At 39.3% G+C, this 21,495-nt stretch overlaps 1 protein-coding gene across 7 annotated transcripts in view; it reads right to left on the minus strand.

Annotated features, from left to right (window-relative positions):
* Positions 1-21,495, minus strand: part of LOC149303264 (EH domain-binding protein 1-like) — a 174,448-nt gene that overhangs the window by 140,228 nt on the left and 12,725 nt on the right. For all 7 annotated transcript variants that reach the window (XM_089481486.1, XM_089481485.1, XM_089481484.1 and 4 more), the window contains exons 2-3: positions 1,756-1,813; positions 158-253 (exon numbers count right to left, since the gene is read on the minus strand). In XM_089481486.1, coding sequence (XP_089337612.1) covers positions 158-253; positions 1,756-1,813 — 154 coding nt within the window. The remainder of the gene's footprint in view (positions 1-157; positions 254-1,755; positions 1,814-21,495) is intronic.

Raw genomic sequence — 21,495 nt, forward strand, 5'->3', positions numbered from 1 at the left:
AGAACCTGCCAATCAAGTGTTTATAACGTGTCCCCAATGAAAGCCATGAAGCTCGCATCATCTATGTTTCTTGCTACCGAATAAAGCGTGGGCTAATCACTTCAGGCTCGAGCGTGTACCTGCTTCTTACCCCAGATTGCTTCGCCTCAAGACCTACCTTGAAGAGAGTCACAGTGATTTCAACATTCTCTGGGACCGGCCACACCACTACCCCACGATAAGGGTTTTTAATTCCAGGCTGCCAGCTGTGGGCCTGCAGGACAAGAACAAATTGTGATCTATAAATACCATTTATTATTCTACAATTAGTCAGAAACAGTATTGCATTATTTGTTTTTTCTCAGTTTCAGCGCAGATTACCCGTGTAAGAAAGTCCTAATACATATTATCAGAGGTTATGTACCATCTAGAAAGAATATGACACCTCTGACAATATTTCACTATCCTCGCCTTGCTGCTAATATCCAAGAGTCTTATTTAAAAAAGCACATAAATTTGAACAAAGCATATTTCTTGTGTATACATATAATGTTTGCGCTCTGAGAAAGATGATGTGTGCTCCTGATCACTGCCTAACCTGACAGGTTGCTCAAGTCCCCATGAATAAAGTCCAGACTGACTTAACTGGGGACTTTACACACACAAAAAATGTGTATAGAATGAATACAGAATATTCCTCGAGATTAATAATATATTCGTTTCTCTTTTTTCATATCTAACACGCTAATTGCTGGTTTCAAATGTAATTTGACAAGGTGTAACCTATAGAATTGTGATGGGGTTCGAGTACATTTCAGGGACCATATGCGACCCTTTTTGAAAACTAGTAAAAAAGTACAGCGATAGGCGAAGTGTCCGTACAAGCACACCAGTGTCCGCGGCAAAGGGTTGTGAAGGTCCATAGACCATCATTGAATTGTCCACAGACCCCAGTAAATGTCCACCATGTGAAATGTTGGTGCCTACCTCTGAAGTGTTGAGTGGCCAATGCAGACATTTTATACACAACATTATATGATATAAACGTAGAACCGTAACAAAATATTGCAAATATTTCAGAATAAGGCTCTAAAAATGCCCAGTAGGCATGCATTTGATTCACAGAAATATGTAGGATCGCAAGAAAGCCCTGTAAGAAAATTACGTTGTATCAGGTGTCAAAGATTTACTGGTTCTTGTTGTGATAAAGTATCACCTGGCTGGTATCTGCCAATCAACACGGCAGACTCGGGATGTCAGAACATCGCATAAAATACAAAAGCCACATTTACAATAAGTCAAAAAAGAAGCTCCTGGAACTAAATCTCAATGTTTCTCCACCAATAGGGTTAAAAAAAAGATACAAACCAGCCAAGTCTAAAGTCTAAAATAAATTATATTAAACCAAATACTGAGTCAGTAGAAAGCCTGAAGAGGTTTGATCTGGAGTCTCGGGTAAAGCCCTGCTTCCCTGGGTCTCGGAGTCAGCTTCTTCGTTGAGGAGGGGTTCGGTGTCACTCCATGCCTCTTTCCCACCTACTCGCTGCCCACTAAAAGCTTACGGGGCTAACCCTACCCCCACGTGCAACTATCCCAGCCTCTTACAGTCACTCGACCAAAAAATAATCAGTATATGATGGAGCTCCCGCTCACCTCTCTCTCCTGACCCTACATTTTTATTTAATTTTTACTGTTGGCGCCTGACTTAGCAAGACTGTATTCATCACGGTTTGAGAAGATGTAAACCGTCAAGATTTTTTTTTCTCCATAGCTCACCTTAGACGATTTCCTTCGGCTTCTTCTCGTCCACACAACTACTAACTTGTCAGGCTGCCTATAAAAAGAAAATAAAGAGCAGTTAAATTATGACGATATATTTGGTTACTCAAATCGAGGGTCTTTTAGTTTCTCAAACAGATGGCATTTCTGCCATACGTGAGTGGAGGATATACACGGAGGGTAATATTTAATATTTATCTATAGTACATGAACCAAATCAGATATGATTTCCCGGAGTACTGCATCAATAGCTTGGCGAGGGAGCAGTGAAACCGTATGAACGGACCTTACATTCCCTTTATTTCAGGTCATTTTAAAAATGTAACTGGTCAGTCGGCAGCCTGTTGTGGCACGTATGCCATAGGTTCATCATCGCTGCCATATGCCATGCTAAAGCACATTACATCCATAGGAATAAGATGGACCGCACCGGTCCAAGAGACGGGCAACCAAACCAGTAAAAAGAATGGCTGAGAATTATTATTATTAAAAATATTTTATTTTTCAAAATCTCACTGGTAAATCGTGTTCCATCTTAGGAATTTTACCAAGGAAGCCGTCTCAATAAATAGAGAATTGCATTAACACAAAACGTAATATAATATTTATGTTCAACCATTAATGTAGAGTTTCATAGGGGTTTCGGTTTGCATTCTGCACGGCATCAACAACCCCATGAAAAGTCTAAACTTCAAATAATTCCGAGTGTCTGCTTTTCCCATCAGGATTTTGAAGTGAATGCAGAACACATCTGTTAAATACAAGGTTTTAGGGACAGAGCTCTGAATTTCAACCTTCAGCAGGTCCTCGATGGACCTTTTCCAGCCCGCTGGTTTATAAATCAGACATTTACAATATAGATTCGGATGCCCACTTCATATGGCACATATGGCACAATATGATACATCGGGCATTAATTCATTATGCACTCGTACAGAGACGTTTGTCTGTCTAAAGAGACGTCTGTCTGCAATCAAGAGACCCGAGGCTAGAATAAAAAGGCTAATGTTATTATTGTTCAAATAAAACTAATGTCTAAAGGTTAATGCCCGGCAAACAAGTGGATCATAGGATTTGGGTAAGTACTATCCATAAACATCCAGACAGATTGCAGACGTGCGATACCGCATACTTTCCGAGTGCACACCATATATATTTTCTATGTAAAGGGAGCAGTCTTGTGTCTACAGAGCTCCGATCTTATCCGAGGATCTCACAGAAAGGAATGCGAGGATCTGAATTCCCCCGGGCAATGTGAAATTTATGGAAATAGGGTTCTATTGACTAAATCTAAGCTGCTCTATTTTTATGCAGGCGGCAGAAAAAAAAAAAAAAATATTCGGTACAAATTTATCAGCATGTCAGTCGGAATAACTACAAATCCGTGGCACTGCAGTCAACTGGGAGACACTGGCCACGTACCCCGAGAACACACACTATCGAGATGTCAGCAGCTAGAAGAAAAAAGTACTTATCACAATAATAGTGACACATAATTCCGTTCCAAAGGCCACATTCCTGCCACTTGTAGGGAAAGAAAAGCATGCTGGGTAATGAACAGCTGTCTCTGGACACAGATGTTAGAATGGGATGCACTCGTGATCTCACCAGAAGTCACATGACTATTCCTCTGCCACCCCTGTTTAACTATCAGCTCAAAGCGAGACAAGGTTTACGGGAAAATAATAGAGAAACACAGAATTTGAGAGCAGATAACAACAATTTGGCATCTACTCTGCCTGCTTTTCCTGCTGTAAAAGATCGAATCATAATCGGCCTTTGGTGATTCATGACAACTTTATGCCTATTCCAAGCGTGTTAAAATTCCTTAACTGTATTAGTCTCTACCATGTCTGCTGGGAGGCTGTACCATTTATTTACCACCCTTTTGGTAAAGTACAAATTCCCTTACATTAGAGAGAAAAGCACCAAGCACGTACTTTATATGATTTTTTATGTCTGGGAATCTGTATATATTCTAAAAAAAAAAATTCTAAAGTTGTGTCTGTAGCCTTTTAATCAGCACTTTTTGTAATGTTCATCAAATTGCTACTGAGTACATAAAAACGCAGGATAAGGAGCAATAAACTAGTCTAAGAGGTAACCAACATTCAGATAATTTATCCATTAAATGAAGGTTCTGTCCTTCAAACTATTGTGCAACTTCAAATGAACACAAACATAGTAAAGGTCATATAAACACAAAAGTTAAACGAGGCAGATACAGTTTAACAAAATATCTAGACAAGTTGTGTTCTTTTGTTAAGGGGAAGCCAAGACAAAGAATCCCCCCCAACCAACAAAAGGTCACATAAGGCGAACTGAATGTACTTTAATGCATTATAGGCGAGAGGTCCCTTAAAATGTCTGGTTGTCCCTTTTGCATGAGATGATTCTACAAATCCCCCCCCCCCCCATGCATTTGCCCCTTTGCCCACGCCAAGCTTTTTTCTATGTAGAAGTACACCTTCTGTCAGTAATCTCTGGCGCCGGCTCAGTAAATTCAGCAGGCGGGGGTCTATTCAGAACTCTGTGCGCATGCGTGGAAATCGATCCCATTAATTTCAATGGGAAGGCTTCCTGCGTTGATTGACAGCTTGAAGCAGGCAATCAGTGGATTAGCGGGTAACTGCAGCTGCAGAAAGTACTCCGAGTACTAAATGTTAGGTGGGGGTTGGGGATCTAGGGGGTTTCACGTCACAGGAGTGGTGGGAACGCGGGAGCCTTGTGTCAATAAGACTGTAAAAGTCTTCTCCATGCAACGGACCACATTCTTGTATGAAACCGTGTAAACACTGTGTGCTTGCTTTCTGTTTTACAAATCGTTTCTGTTTGTATAATTTGTTTTCACATAAAAAGGTTATATACGCTGTGAGAGCGCCTCAAATCCCACACAGATTAGTCTATTCTTATCCCTGCCCCGCACAAGCTGTAACAATCTTATTAGATTTATAGTCAGACATAAATATCTGTGATATCGGCACGCAAGCCATATGTTTATTTTTAAGCAGAATTTAACTGTATTTACAAATGCGAAACATAAAACATTACACTAAAGGGAGATTTAGTACACACACATGAATTCTATACCTCTCTGCCAAATAGATGTAAAAATGTTCAAATGCCATTGCATCATGGTAGTGATACTGCTTACACGTGTGGTTCAGCTCTGACATCACACGTGTCTTAGCGCACATGGAATGCTTTGACTTCATAAACTCCACAAGTGTCTCACTACCTTTACATATTTTCGTTTTTTGGACCACATTGTACAACGCTGCAGAACACACTTGTGCTTTATAGACCGATTACCGGTATTGATTACCGGTAACTATGGTTGGTTAACTCAGATTTCCTAATTGGATTTAAGCGGCTTTAAAAAAAAAACAAAACAAAAAAAACACCCTTATATATGTTTTTCCCAACACACAAAATTATCTTTAGCAACATGGTCATAGAAAATAAACCACATGATTTCACCACCTGCCAGCCCAAACCTAGTTTGTTATAACAAGTTTAGCAATTAGGGTGAAAGAAACGATGTTTGTCTTCTACAAAAGGTATGAGTGTGCATATGAAAAAAGCGAGAGCCATTACAGATCCTTAACAAGAATTTAAGAGATTACTGTATTAACTTTAATTTTTGATAATTATAAAGGGCATGAAGTATGTTGGTAATGCTCAGTGCCCAATGCTTTCTAAAAGTGGAGCCCAAAGAGAAAAAGTTGATGAACTTCTGGCCTAGACAGCGGCATCAGCGTATGTCTGCATTAGGATGATGGGATGGCAGAATTCTTGTTCTATATACAGTACTGTGCAAATCTTTTAGCCAGGTGTAAAGTAAGAATTGTTTCAAAAATAGACATGTTAATAGTTTAATTTTTTTAGCATTTAACAAAATGAACAGAAGAAAAATAAAATCAAATATGTGGTGTATTTTGGTTTGGTGCTGCCCTAGGCAAGACTAAACTCGGGCACCCCCCCAGTCTAAAATTGGACCACCCCTAACCATAACTGCCCCTAAATTAACCCTAAAAGATCCCATTGACCATAACTGCCCCTGAATTAACCCTAGAGACCCCATCAATCATAACTGCCCCTAAATTACCCCAAACATACAGCCGGAGAGAAGCAACTGAGGCTGCTTATATACACAATGTTCTCCAAGGTGTTTGGAACAACCTACCGAGTCCATGAAAACAAGTGTGCCTAGAAGAATTGGTGCTGTTTGGAAGTCAAAGGGTGGACCCACCAAATATTGATTTGATTTGGATTTTTCTTCTGTTCACTCACTTTGCATTTTGTTAAATAATAAAAGACATGTTTTTTTTTTGTTTTTATTTAATTTTTTATTGTCCACAAAAACTTCACAAATAATTAACAATACCACAATTTAACATTACAGTGGCATACAAAACAAACATACATACAAGGATTGCATTAGTCTCGATCATACTATTCTATCTATATCTGGTGTCTGAGTTTCTTTGGACAGGGTTCCAGTCGGTAATAAATTACCTCTAAACATCGAGTTCTCCATCAGAAAGAAATTTTAACCACTTTTCCCAGGTTGCATACTTTGTACTACTCCATACTGTTTGGGATAAAATCCCCTTTTCCATTTGACATTGATATATTAGTTGAGATTTTATCTTTGTCCATATGATTAAATGAGAAGATCTCCAGTTCCTAGCTATTACCATTTTTATTGCGGTCAGTAGGTGTAAAAGGAATTGAGTATCTTTAGTTGCAAGATTAGGTAGGTTTAAGTGAAGTGGTGCTCTTTCTGGAGTCAACTTCCAATGAGGACCTAATTTATTTACTAATCTATTTGAGACTTTTAGCCATAATCTTTTTATTGGCATGCAATTCCACCATATGTGCAACATGTCTCCTTTTTCCGCTCCGCACCTCCAGCAGTTTGGCAAATTATTGGGAAACATTTTTGTTAATAATGTGGGGACTAAATACCATCTGTTCATCAATTTATATTGAAGCTCGTTTAGGTTTAAACAATGTATATTCTTGTATGTTAACTTTAAGGCTCTATTCCAATCTTCGTGATTTACTTTAATATTTAAGTCTTTCTCCCATTTGGCTAATGCTGGAGAAATGTGTTCATTTTTACAAGCCCTAATCAATTTTAGCGCTTTCGCTAATAATTTTCTATGATCGGAACTTTCCACCAATTGTTTAAAAGAAAATTGAGCTGCCAGACCCTGGTTCCAATTTAAGGCTTTTGTCAGAAAGCTCTTAACTCTTAGGTATCTGAAACATTCCTCAGTAGGGAGATTAAATTCAGACTGGAGTTCATTAAAGGATTTAAGAGTATCTCCATCTATCAGATCCTCAATTAAATTTATGCCACTCTGTATTCAAGTAGATAACTTTAGATTTTCATTCATATTTTCTATAAGGACTGGAAGACTAGTTATTAACTTGTCTTCAGGTCCAAGTTTGTTTTTCACACAGTGTCAGTTTCTTAGTAGATGTCTCAAAACTAAACTAGCTCCCATTTGGGCCGATTCTATAGATTGCTTGGAGGAAGTCCAGAACAGAGTCCGCAGTTCTCTATATTGAGATCTTTTTGGCAATTCCCCTCTATACCATATTTCTTGTGCATCTTTAGTACTTTGTGTCAGTATGGCTTGAGCAAGTAAAGCCGCCTGTGCATATTCCTGAATGAGAGGAACTCCTAGGCCCCCATGATTTCTGTCCTTAACTATAACCTGTAATTTTAGCCTAGGTTTTTTTGCTCCCCATATAAATCTGTTTATTGCTCTTTGAATTAATTCGATCCAACTAATTGGAACCATATAGGGAATCATCCTAAAGATATATATGTACTTGGGGAGAGTGTATGCTTTTACTACATTTATTTTCCCCCACAAGGAGATAAACATTCCTTGCCACTTTTTGAAGGACAGATTCATGTCCTTTATCAAGGGAAGAAGGTTAATCCCCATCCACGTGTTTGGTGCTGTATTCATTTTTATTCCCAAATACATAAGGGCGTCCTTAGCCCAGGCAAAACCCAGTTTCGCAATCTCCTGTTTTTGTATTATATCAAGGTTATGTTTAATTTATAATTCGCGACAGTACTATATTGGTCAATCCAGGACATGATATGTTTCATTGAATTTATTGGGTCCCTGACAGTTAACAATACATCATCTGCGTATAGTTTTATCAAATGCCTTCTCGGCGTCTAATGAGAGGGTCAGCTGGGGAAGCTTCTTTATCGAGTTCTCCTCAAAAATACCAACTAGGGCCCTTATATGATTAGCGGCTGACCGTCCTTTAATGAAACCCACCTGGTCCACATGGATCAGTTGCGGGAGAAATACGCTCAACCTTTCAGCAAGGACTCCTGCATAGATCTTGGCGTCCAAGTTGAGCAAGGATATCGGCCTATAACTTGTTAGTTCTTCTGGGTTTTTGTTTGTTTTTAATATTGGTGTTATATTGCCTCTGAGTAATTCTTCCGGTAAGGCACCCTTATCTATTCTTTCATTAAATGCCCGTACCACATAAGGTGAGAGATCCTCCAATTAGATCTTATAAAAACATGCACTAAAACCGTCCGGTCCAGGGGATTTACTTTCTTTTAACTCGCGGACTCTCTTCTGGACCTCCTCCAAGGTGATTTTACTATTCAAACTATGTAGGGATTCTTCAGTAAGCTTGGGAAATTACCTATTTCTAAAGTAGTCCATTAATTCTGAATCTTCTACATTATTTGATAAATTATATAGATCCTTATAGGATTCATTAAAGGCCTGACCTATCTGAGCCGGAGCTAAAAGGATTCTACCCTTGTGTATTATTTTGGTAATAATTTTCCTCTCTCTCTTTTTTTTTTTTTTTTTTTTTTAACTGGTTAGTGAGCATCTTGTCTGCTTTATTGCCCTTGTAGTATCTTTTAGAATTTAAGGCCATAAGGGCTTTGTTGGTCTTTTCTATAAGCTTTAAATTTATTTTCTCTCTTATCACCTCAATTTTCTCTGTGTTGAGTTTTGAGGGAGTCTGTTTATTAATTTTATTCAATTGGTAGAGAGTGATATATAGATCTGATAGTTTAGTATCAGCCTTTTTTTTTTTTTTTGCATAGGCCCCTATTTTGACAAAATGTCCTCTTATTACTGCCTTATAAGAGCACCATAAATTTGCCGCCGACATATCTTCAACATAATTTTCTTCAAAATTTTTTATATATTCAATGTCAGCTGTTTTCCTCATTAAATTATGATTTAGTCTCCATTCGGTGCTAAATTTCTCTCTCTCACCCTCAACATCCATTGTTACCATGTTATGGTCTGACCATGTGATGTCATGTATTTTAGTACTTTTAATTTTTGCTATTAACCTACAATCTCCCAATATTAAGTCTATTCGGGAATATGCACAATGTGTCTTTGAGAAACAAGTGAAGTCCCTTTCTGTCATATGTAGAATTCGCCATATATCATAAAGAGCGTTTTTCTTCAATAAGGATTGAAATCTATGTGCCTGTGACAGTATATTTCGATCAAAATTCAACTTTTTAGAGGACATTTTATCTAAACTGGGGTCTAAAACGCAATTAAAGTCACCCATCCATATTAAAGGGGCCTTGTTTTATTTTCAGCGTTTTTTCCAAGAGTTTTTTCAAATATGTTACTGGAGAACCATTAGGTGCATATACATTGAGTAGCGTTAAGATCTTATTGTTTATCTCAACAACTGCAATAATAAATCGGCCATCAGGGTCGGATTCTACATATTTAAATTTTAAGTCCAGATCTTTAGAAAATAAAATAGCCCTCCTTTGTTTTTTTTTGTTTTTTTTGTTTTCAATGAGGCCTCTATATAAATTGGGAATCTCTGATTTTTTATGTTAATTTTGTCAATTATTCGCCAATGAGTTTCCTGCAGAAAACATACATCTATCTTCTTTTTCCATAACCTCTGCAAAACTAAGGATCTCTTTTGGGTAGAGTTAAGGCCCTGCGTATTTATTGTCCCGTATCTAATCTGACCCATTTTTACTACTTTGCCTATCCCCCAATAACTCACACACCATGGTTATCCTGTATGACAAAGAATTGGAATCCACAATCATAAAAACACCAATACAAACATTGAAAACATAAAATTGTAAGTAGTACATCCCCTGATGAAACTGCCTACTTCCACAATCAACCCACAATTTATCGTTGCGGAATATGTTTGCCATTACTCTAATGGCTTTGGAGCCCGGGTCTATGTAATATTCTTTAACTATATTTTTGGTCCGATCCTCAAGAATAGAGAGGGAAGAAAAAAACAAAAAAAAAACAAAAAGGAAAGAGAGAATAGTGTGATTTCTCCAACTATGTATCTTGCTTTATCAAATTATACAAGTCATATATCTACCATATTACTCAATCTTAATGTGATACCTTTTAAATCATATATATTTTAGTGAGAATTATTTCCATAAATTATAATACCGTAAGTGTCTCTTTATAAAAAAAAAATAAAAATAAAAAAAAAAGACATGTTAATAGTTTTTGCACAATGCTGAATATTTTCAATTATAACCATCATTGGAGGGAAAAAGAGTACTTCTTTTTAGTAATACCGGTAATTTACCTTGACACTGCTACAAAATACATTTACAGAGAAAATGTGTGTTGTGCCTCAAGCAAGAGTCGGCCCTCACTTATTATCTTTCAGAATACCCTTGAAGTGAGGCATCTTCAGAAGCAAACAAGATAACTTAAGGTCAATGACAGCAGACATGCACTGCAGCCAATAAAGATAAAGTCCTGCAGATTTCTCAACTCTTACATCAAAATATTCTCTATCTTAGCCATGGACAGAGCAATGTTTTTTTTAACCAAACCATTAATCTCAGTTCTAGGATGCAACACTTTATTCTGTTTTACCCCTTTTTTACAGCAGCTGGATGTCACATCATTTGGAGTCACAATGTAATAAATGCCATGTAACTTCAGCTTGGTTGCTTAATGAATTTCAATCTACGCTAAGCAGGAAAACTTGGAATGAGAACATTAAAAAATACTGAAACCTTAATCTTTTTTCCTAGGAATTAGTTTTCTAAAGCTATATTTTAGTGTTACAAAAGCGATTCCTTTCACACATCAGATAATATATGTAGTAGGACAGTTACACATATATTACAATATAACAATTTCTTACACATATGTATATCACTCAACAATTCAGGTGCCCAAACAGAGGGGCCTGAAGTGATGGGTATGTCAGGGGAATGACCAGGGCTGGGAGGGCTGTCATTACACATGTGGGGGGGGGCATGTGGGGGAGGCTGGACCACCCATCCACCTTACCTAAAGAGCAAACTTGCGGTGTTCAGCCTAGACTTGTTCATTCGCACAAATTGCAAATCTATCGAATTTTGGTAAATCCTGAGTTTTGTATTAAGCCCTGAAAACGAAGACAGACCCACCACGAATTGGATGTAAACGAAGCAAAAAGCTCAGAATTTTCGTCCGAAATTCATGGGCCCACATATACTCACTCTTGTTCCCTCACACTTTCTAAAAGCTTCCCTACCTTCTCCGCCAACCACTTTGGCTTCTGCATCTTCCTCCGCATCTCCTATTATCTCCCCACCCCCATCTTCAATCTGCTATCCTCTTCATCCGCACCTCCGCAGACATAAAATGACAGCAGCTTCCCCCAAAACGGCGGCACTGCAGCGACTGCCTCCTCAATCCTCCAATCGGGAAAGAGGACATCACTGTGTCGCCATATTGCCCTTAGTTCACCTGAGGGCAAAATAGTGGTGCTTGCAGAGACATCCTCTCCCTCGATTGGAGGAACAAGGAGAACGTCACCATGGCGCCATTTTGGCGGAAGTTGCTGCTGGGTTATGTCCGCAGAGATGTGAAGGAAGAAAGAAGATAGCAGATTAAGGATCGAAGATAGAATAGAGAAGATGAGGAGGGGGAAGACGCAGAAGTGGTCAGCAGAGGAGGGAGTGACAGAGCTTGAGAGAGAGTGTGAACGAGAATGTGGGCATTTCTTCCTGAATCCAAAATCCCCCCTTATTTTTGGTGGAAATATAGGAGCAGGGAATGAAATTTGTTGCCCAAAAACGAACAAAAAAACTTTTTTTCCCAATGGAGAGCTGAACTACAACAGCAGACTTCCAGTGATTTTACAGCAACCCAGGCAGGTCAGGGGAGATTGGGGATCCCCCAACCTGCCCATTATCCCCACTGACCCTAAAAGCAGTACAGGTAGGTAGCGACTAAAAATATGGACACTTATATACTACACATTTTCCAACTAAGGAGATTCGATACATTAAGATTGTCACATATCAGTTGTATATCTTTTTAGCCATTAATCATTTCCAGATTGAAAGGAGTGGTATCCACAGCTTTGTGCATATTTCTGGAGTACACATACTGCTGTGTCTTGTTGTTTTAGGTGGTTGTTGTCAGCTTGAATTTTTTCATCTTTTGCCGTTTGAGAACACGGTCTTATCCAACAAAGAATATGTTACCAAAAACAGTTTAAAGGCCAGACCCCCTTGCTAGGTGGCCTTGAACTCATGCTTTTAAAATTGTTGATGCTTTTGGCCACATCATAAGGCAGTACGTGGTCGTCTTTGGGAACAGAAAAGAAAGGAGAGAGAAATATGAATAGCATCAGTCACAAACAGGCTTGTAGTTTGAAGGCTAAAAGTTTTTAAAGCAAGTTTCCGAAACAATGCCCCACACTGCTGATTAACATGGAGATGCACCAGGTGACTTAGACGGTACATAAAGTGCTAAACTTCTGTTCTATAAGACACTCACCCCCAGAATGAGAAATGACCATGAATATCTCTCCAGAAACCAGCTATTGGTATCACCCCTCAGTTTTATTGTTTTCTTGTAACTTACATAAAATCAACATACCGTATTTGCTCGATTAGAAGACAAGGGTTTTTTCAGAGCAAATGCTCTGAAAAATACCCCTCGTCTTGTAATCGAGGTCGTCTTCTATTCAGACCTCAGAGGTCTGACTATGAGACTAAGATCCAAATCCCCCGCAGCGCTGCAGGGGACCTGGATCTGGTAACCTCAGCTGCTGCCGGCACTTCCACTGGGCGTCTATCACCGAGCGTCGTGAAAGCGCGGGCAGCAGTGTACCTTTCCCGGCATAGGATGACCTCAGCATGGGGGCGCCTCCTTCACGACACAATAGCCCGCCCACTGCCGAGGAAGCAGAGCCGGTTAAGGGAAATCATTGATCTCGGCGCGGCACTCCAGAAGCACTGTGCCATCCCAAAGTCATCGGCGGATGAAGTCAAACAAATCCACATTTACCATCTTAGCACACAGCATGATTCTTGACCTTTTATTTCTATTTACACTGATATTATTATAAACTGTTTAACAGATTATAGTTCAGTTTAAATCAATGGGCAATTCGGCTAATAAAAACTTACTGTTGCAAACACAGCTCTCAAATTGTGCACCGTCCCCCTCCTAACCAGTGTGTGCATTAAAGTGGCATCCCTATACAAAAAAAACCAAAAAACTTTTAAAGGGACACCTCAGCTGTCATATGTATTTTAATATATGAGAGCCTAATGGTCCCTTTAAATTGTCATGTGCTCCCCATTACAAACACATGGATGGATTCTGAAGCAAGTGGCATGCCCATGTTCCAAATAGTCTTCTAACTGGCAATGTACCAAATCGGTCAGTATTTACATGCTTCTATAATACATTGTATTGCATTTAAATAACTACTATAGCATATTATTGTATACAATGCCAATCTTTATTTTATGTGAGATTTTGTATAGATTATGTAATACTTCCTATCTTAACACAATATCGTTCACATATATCCAAAAACGTAAATAAAAACATTGTATTATCACTGGTATTATATTTATTTTCTCTGCTTGAATACGTCATATTGCATATTGATATATACCGTATTTGCTCGATTATAAGACGACCCCCACAAAATCTGAATATTAATTTAGGAAAAAAAGAAAAAGCCTGAATATAAGACGACCCTATAGGAAAAAAGTTTTACCAGTAAATGTTAATTCATGTAAACTATTACATTTTTTAATAAAAGCTATGATTGAGAAAAATATTTTTTTGTTTTTATTTCCTTGTATTTTCCAACCTGCCCCCCAGTTACGCACATCTGCCCCCAGGCTTGCCACTCCAATATGGCACTGTGGCCCATGATATGCCTTTTAACCCTCTATATGCCACTGTGCCCCATGATATGCCTTTTAACCCCCTATGTGCCACTCTGCCTCCAGAAGGATCCAGGTCCCCTGCAGCGGTGCGGGGGATCTGGATCTTAGTCTCATAATCAGACCTCTATTTGAGGTCTGATTATAAGACGACCCCGATTAGAAGACGAGGGGTATTTTTCCAGAGCATTTGCAAATGCGGTAGTTAAATTATGTTTGTCTGACATCTTAAATCCTATTTTTCCTGCTGTACTATTTCTCATTTTCTTTCTTACCTATAGTTTATCGGAAAAACTGATTATGAAACACTATGTTTTGGTGTTAAAAATTGATCTTACATTAACTACTTTTAATATTGTCACTTAAAAACCTATTCTTCTTATTAGAAACAGTCCATATTTTCACGTGTCACACCAATCAATCACACATTATACACACTCTAAAGTACACACAGCATTCACCTTATTAAACATGAATGGGGCTTTTCATTACCCTAACCATTTGATGTTCCCTATTAGAAATACCTCTTATGGAACGGCTGCTTTACGGTCAGATTTATCCCCGACATTAGGCAACTTAAAGTCATGAGACCACATGCACAGTAATATGTTGGAACAGAACAGCAGCCTACAGGGTCACAACTGTAAAGGAAGGAAAATTAAAAACTTTGCCGCAGGCAACAAATACCAACGACTTGCCAAATGCAGAATATCTTAAGAATTTGTGATTCAAATCAGCACCATGTGGACAGTTTCACCGCAATAAGCCATATATTTCAGTATTTCTCATATACCGTATTTGCTCGATTATAAGACGAGGTTTTTTTCCCAGAGCAAATGTTCTGAAAAATACCCCTCGTCTTCTAATCGGGGTCGTCTTCTAATCAGACCTCAAATAGAGGTCTGATTATGAGACTAAGATCCAGATCCCCCGCACCGCTGCAGGGGACCTGGATCCTCCTGTCTCCCCCCCCACACACACTTACCGGTGCTTCCTGCTGTATTGCCGGGGCAGCGGGTTGACGTCTACGCGATCCGCGTACACAACGTCCGCTGCAGCCGGAAGGAGGTGGAGTTGGCAGCGGGGGTTGTCTGCGTCCGTCGCGGATACCTTCCCCGACTGTCAGAGATCAGAGTTCCCCGCACCGGTGCGGGGAACTCTGATCTCTGACAGCCGGGGAAGGTATGCGCGACGGACGCAGACAAACCCCCGCTGCCAACTCCACCTCCTTCCGGCTGCAGCGGAAGGAGACGTCAACCCGCTGCCCCGGCAATACAGCAGGAAATTGGAAGCCCGGTAAGTGTGTGTGTGTGTGTGTTAAATGGGGGCATAGGGCATTTCTGGAATGCCTTATACCCCTATATGCCACTCTGGCACTTAGGGGGTTAAAAGGCATATTATGGGGCAGAGTGGCATATAGGGAGGTATAAGGCATTTCAGGAGGCAGAGTGGTGTTAAAGGGGCATTTAATAGAGCACTCTGCCTCCTGAAATGCCTTATACCTCCCTATATGCCACTCTGCCCCATAATATGCATTTTAACCCCCTAAATGCCAGAATGGGATATAGGGGTATAAGGCATTTCTGGAGGCAGAGCGGCACATAGGGGGTCAAAAGGCATGCCATAGGGCACAGTGGCATATAGAGGGTTAAAAGGCATATCATGGGCCACAGTGCCATATTGGTGTGGCAAGCCTGGGGGCAGATGTGCGTAACTGGGGGACAGGTTGGAAAATACAAGGAAATAAAAACAAAAAAAATATTTTTCTCAATCATAGCTTTTATTTAAAAAAATAGTTTACATGAATTAACATTTACTGGTAAAACTTTTTTTCCTTTAGGGTCGTCTTATATTCAGGCTTTTTCTTTTTTTCCTAAGTTAATATTCAGATTTTGGGGGGTCGTCTTATAATCAGGGTCGTCTTATAATCGAGCAAATACGGTATTTTCTTTTCTACCCTCAATATTATTTCCGCTTATATTTCTACCCATAGTATTATTTCTCATATATTTCTACCCATAGTATTATTTCTCATATTTCTACCCATAGTATTTCTCATATATTTCTACCCATAGTATTATTTCTCATATATTTCTACCCATAGTATTATTTCTCATATATTTCTACCCATGGTATTATTTCTCATATATTTCTACCCTCTGTATTATTTTCTGGGTGTTTTGATTTCACTATTGTTGCCACTAAAGAGAGCAGTCCAGAAACTGTCTATTCATGTTCTAGAACTACAAATGAACACCTACTGTATAACTGGAGAATGATTTGTTTAGTTGGAGCAAGAAACAGACTTCTGTGTCATGTAAGTCCTTCCCATCTCCTGTAACCAGGAAGCATTACTATGCAAACTTCTTGCACAAGCACAATAGCACCAACTATGAAGTCATTAACTCAGCAGCCAATCACATACATGCTAGCCAAACATCAGTGTTCAGATAGCACACGTGTTTGGCTCTCCAGTTCCCATTGACTAGATCGGATGTTCTGAGCATGTGCAAGGAAGGAGCATACTGCAGTATGCTCCCTGCTTTCATTAAGGCAAAGGGGGAGGAGTTAAACGAGAGAAATCTTCAAACCTCAAAAACTAAAAAATGCCTGCACCAATTTGCATGCCGTAAAATGCAACAGACTCCATGCAAAAGGACTCAAACATTTAACATGAAACCAGGACTGGAATGCTCCTTTAATTACTTTTTGTCTTCAGAGTCAAGGGTGACGGCAGCTTAATAAGACAAACTACTTCAAACTATCTTTTCATACCACACAGATAACTAATTTCCAACTTCTTAAAGGCCAAATTCTTTCCTTACAGAAAACCTTATCTTACACAAAAATAACATAATTAACAGACTCTCCCTCTGCCTGTAGGAGAAAGTGCTTCAGTCTGGAACGTATTGGCATGTTTTCAAAGGAGAAAACAAAATACAAGATATTCAAAATAAATTAGCATGGTCTCGTTGGAGAAAAAAAACTCAACCTTGATGTGCAGAAATAAAAAAAAATACACAAACACAGATAAATAAATAAAAAGGAGCCACGTAAGCAAGATAAGAACACACACAAAATATTAATTCTGCCTGCATATCAGAATAGGGCTGGAGCAATACCAGGAACCAAAGAGCAATATTTTAGTGCTGTCTGTAACATTATACATTGTTTTATACACAATTTCCATTGATAGATTCTTTCAAGGTCCTAAATTATAAATGAATTGACATATCCATTATTGTGTGTTCTTCCAGCAACACAGTTTTCAAGAAAAATGTTAAATACAAATTGCCTGCACTACTAGTACTATGGGAGGAAACTGTGGGCACATAATTCCTGCCAAAAATAGTTTATATATTAAAAAAAACAACAATAAAAATCCCTAGGGATAAACTAATTAATGTGTGGCATCAGCTACATAAATAGCATGTTCATAAAGTAATGCTGGAGATACGTATATCGGCAAAGAAAATCTCCTGCACGCTAAACAGCTGGAGGATGGGGAAAGGCGCATGGGGGGATTCTACAGACCCACCGCGCATTTTGCAAAAGGGACAACACGAAAATGGAAAGAGACCACATAGTTATCACATGCATTAAAGTACATATACAGTATATGGCAGGAACGTCCCTCTAAGTAATATAGTTTTGGACATTTGCTGCCCCATCCAGCTAAGGCTTACAGCACAAAAATAAATTACTATGTATTGTCTGTAGACTGAACTTCTGCCATTTGACATATAATATTCCCATAGCATTGCGTGTACTTGGGCTCTTATAACGTTAATGACGCTTTGCTGTACTAGAACCTAAACACACGCTATACAGGTTTAAACCTTGAATATGTCATTTGAGGAAGATCACAAGAGTGAAGAGTTCGACACAGAATGTGGACGATCATATCCACCCCCTCCACCATCCTCACTGTGAAGTGCCATCGTATGACATCATATATCGGCATCCTGTGACTTAAAGGCACACATCATAGTTTAATGCAGTCAGTGGAGGCTGTGCTGGCCTGGTTAGTCTCCCTTGTAACCGGCCCATTGAGCAGCAGCACACTGGAGGGCCGATCGCTCAAGAGGACTATTCCCCCCCCCCCCCCCCCCCCCTAGTTTCATGGTGGAGAAAGAGTGGACCTGCTGCCGAGGCAAGAATTTGGGATGTTTAACAATGGTAGATGATGCATTCAGTTACAACAATATGAAATGTGGCAGAGCTGGGGGGACATCACGTATGGATGCATACATAATTCAAAATATGCAAGTGAACCACTTATTTACCAAGAACAAATAGCCGTTATTTTTATTTCACGTTTGTTTTCGAATCTCTCTATACAAGGTTACAATTACAATGTTACTGCAATGCTACTATACATACCGTATACTCACGTCAATATATCCGGGTGATGGAGGGGAAGGTTTGTTTTGTTGAATTAATAACCATTAGACTTGTCATTGGACATTAATAGTTATAATGCACACGGCATGAAAAAGGGAAATGCTACACTGAAAAGCCATCTAAGTCTTCAAAGTTCTGCATAATTTGGACAAACTGAATAAAATCCCACTTTGTTTCATTGTGTAACCGGACTTTCCTTTTGGCAGAAAGTCACAAATTTGTTTCACCGTCACCTGTTTCCTCAACCTATTTGTGACCGTAGTGAGACCAAATTGTAGGACACCCTTCCTGTATCTGTAAGGGACTCGGAGAGAGGCCGCTCTTTGTTATATTACCGGAGGCCATTAGACACGGTTCAGAAGTATTGTTATTTCTTGACTTATACAGCGCATCATTATATAAACTATATAAATCGTTCATTTATATAGGCGCTGTGCGTTGGGTTATATCCCTAACGGTTTATATTCACTGGGAGTTTTAGCTACAGAACTAAGGAGCAGTCAAGTTTTTTTTTTATTATTATTAATATTATTCTTTTTCCTATGGCTGATCCTATTCTAAACATAATAACTAATTATAAACACTGCTTCCATACGGCGGGGCAGGTTGGCATGCCAGAAGCATAGAGGAGCCGCTGCTGGGTTCAATGATTAATCCAGCCAGCTGGGGAGTGTGCACTTGGAAAGCAAGAAGACATTTTCAGCGTTATGTATAAGATGGGATTCCTGCGCAAAGAAAACTTTCTAGGATGTTATAGTGATAAACAATAAAGCAACATATCAGCGCACCATGCAAATACTCTTTAAAAACGCCTATCTAGTGCATAAATATTGGGGATTCCGTCACGCTATACGGCCGTATATTGCTTTGCCCGCCACTACGTCAAGTACCCCAATTTCAGCGAGTCCTATCTCATTTTTCCTGGCTATATTACTTACCAAGGAGCTGAATCAGTGGGACTGCTCTGCATTTTAACCCGAACGTGACTCTCAAGCATAAATAAAGCCCTCTCTGGACACCATTAATGAACTCTTGGCGTGATGGGATCCCCAATATCCATGCTTTTAAATAGTATTTGTTGCGTGTGGCCTGATCTCTTGCTATGTTGCATGTACACGTTGGTCATGTCACCAGCACCTGACCCTTTTTGTATATTTTTTGTTATGGCCATAAGCCCACTTTTCGACGTGACCTCTGATGAACGTGAACACGCATTCATAAAAATCAAGCAGTCCTGCTTGACTTTACTAAGTGAAACACTTTCTTGTTTTACTGCAAGATAGGATCAATGGACAAACACAGCTAACAAAGACGTGAGCGCGCCTGCCCCTTTAACACAAGGAGACGGCCAGCTCTATAAAGCACATTTTTAAAGGAATCGTGTGTGAACACGAAGCAGAGCAGCACAAGTCTACTTGTCGTCCTTAGAATCTGCGAACCGCCAGTATTTTCTGCACAAACTAAAATATTTATGTGCTTCAGGGAGATGTGTCTGGAATATTTATCTCACCAACTGGGAGGACGGCGTGTATTGAGGAAGCAGCCGTGACTCAGTCTCCAATTCCGTGTTTAGTGAGATTGACACTCACAGCAAGTGCATCAATGACAGAATGGTCTCTGTCGGTGGGGGGGGGGGGCGGTTAATAAGAAAGTGGAGAGCGGATTGTGTTCAGATAGATAGTGAAGCTCACGCTGCACCCAAGGGACTTCTGTTCATTGCCCGGGTGTTATAAATTACACGGTCTATAATGCCAAGATCATCTAACTGCACCTTAGAAACACTTGTTATCTCAAGTCGTTCATCTTCATACTATACCGTATTCTGCCTTGTATTGTAGTAAAGTATTAATCAAAGAAATTTGTTATTCCTTAAAAATACTGCTGAAAAAAAGTGAACCAAGTTGGACACTTGTATATGATAGCAGCACAGGGGTCTCTTAATGTTTTCTTTACCCCCCCTACCCCTGTAAATGCATTCAATGGGAATACTTTTCTGCGGCTCAATTGCAATGAGGAGAATGCTTTGGAACTGCAGCTTCTCCTAAAGCAGAGCTGCTTGCCCACTGGCCTTTTCGTGACAGAACTAACTAGCCGGCTCAACAGACTCAGCGTGGAGAGGTTTCATGTGGAAACACAGTTAAATAGATTAAGATGTGTGTGCACATATTTCAATGGGCATGCGTGACTCCATATGTTACGAGACCATTTAGAATATGGAACTAGAATATCTTCCACAACAAAAAATACAGACAGAGCCATTGGCACAACAAAAATGTATCTCTAAGCAGCAACAGAAGAGGCTATATATATATATCTCGGATTTAAGGATGATGCAATTATACAGTCTGAAGGAACACTGAATTCAAAAGTCATCGCATGCATCACTATTTGTATATGCTTAATAGAAAGAGGTTTTAAGCCTTAACATTTGTTTCCTTGCAATTTAACACATAGTTTAGTATACAGGAGTAGTGAATAAATAATTTGTGATGAACACATTTTTGCCTTTTCAGTCACTACTGAACACTGATTACTTTATACTATTTACATTTAAAGGGACAGTTTAATATTCCCGACAGCCTCAGTAAAAACAATGCATATTCAAGCACTCTGTGAATAAGCACTTAGAGCAGGGGTGTCCAAGTTTTTTCTGCAGTGGGCCACTTCATCAGAATTTTATACGTACGAGGGCCACACTCATTTTTCACTGTGAGAAAATATGGCCTTTAATAAAATATGCAGATTAAAATAAAGTAAATGACACAAAACCTTTACTTTTCCTCTCACTGATTACAAATTCAGGATAATTAAAAATGAACTACTATTTATTCTAGGGATGCACCAAAATAGGGCTGCAACAACTAATCGATAAAATCAATAATAAATCGATAATGAAAATCGTTGCCAACGAATTTCATTATCGATTAGTTGAATCGATTTTTATCGATTATTAAATGAGGGTTTTTTCAGAGCAAACGCTCTGAAACATACCCCTCATTATATAATCCGTTTAGTCTGACTCACAGCAGCAGCTCCTACTTACCAGCCCCTCCCTGTAATCACTGTGACAACTGGCCCCGCCCCCTTCCTTCTCCCAGAAGGCCAGAACCACA

Source organism: Sceloporus occidentalis, unplaced genomic scaffold (assembly GCF_023333645.1).
Source record: "Sceloporus occidentalis isolate IW3139 unplaced genomic scaffold, rSceOcc1.0.p SCAF_15, whole genome shotgun sequence".
Classification (NCBI taxonomy): Eukaryota; Metazoa; Chordata; class Lepidosauria; order Squamata; family Phrynosomatidae; genus Sceloporus; species Sceloporus occidentalis.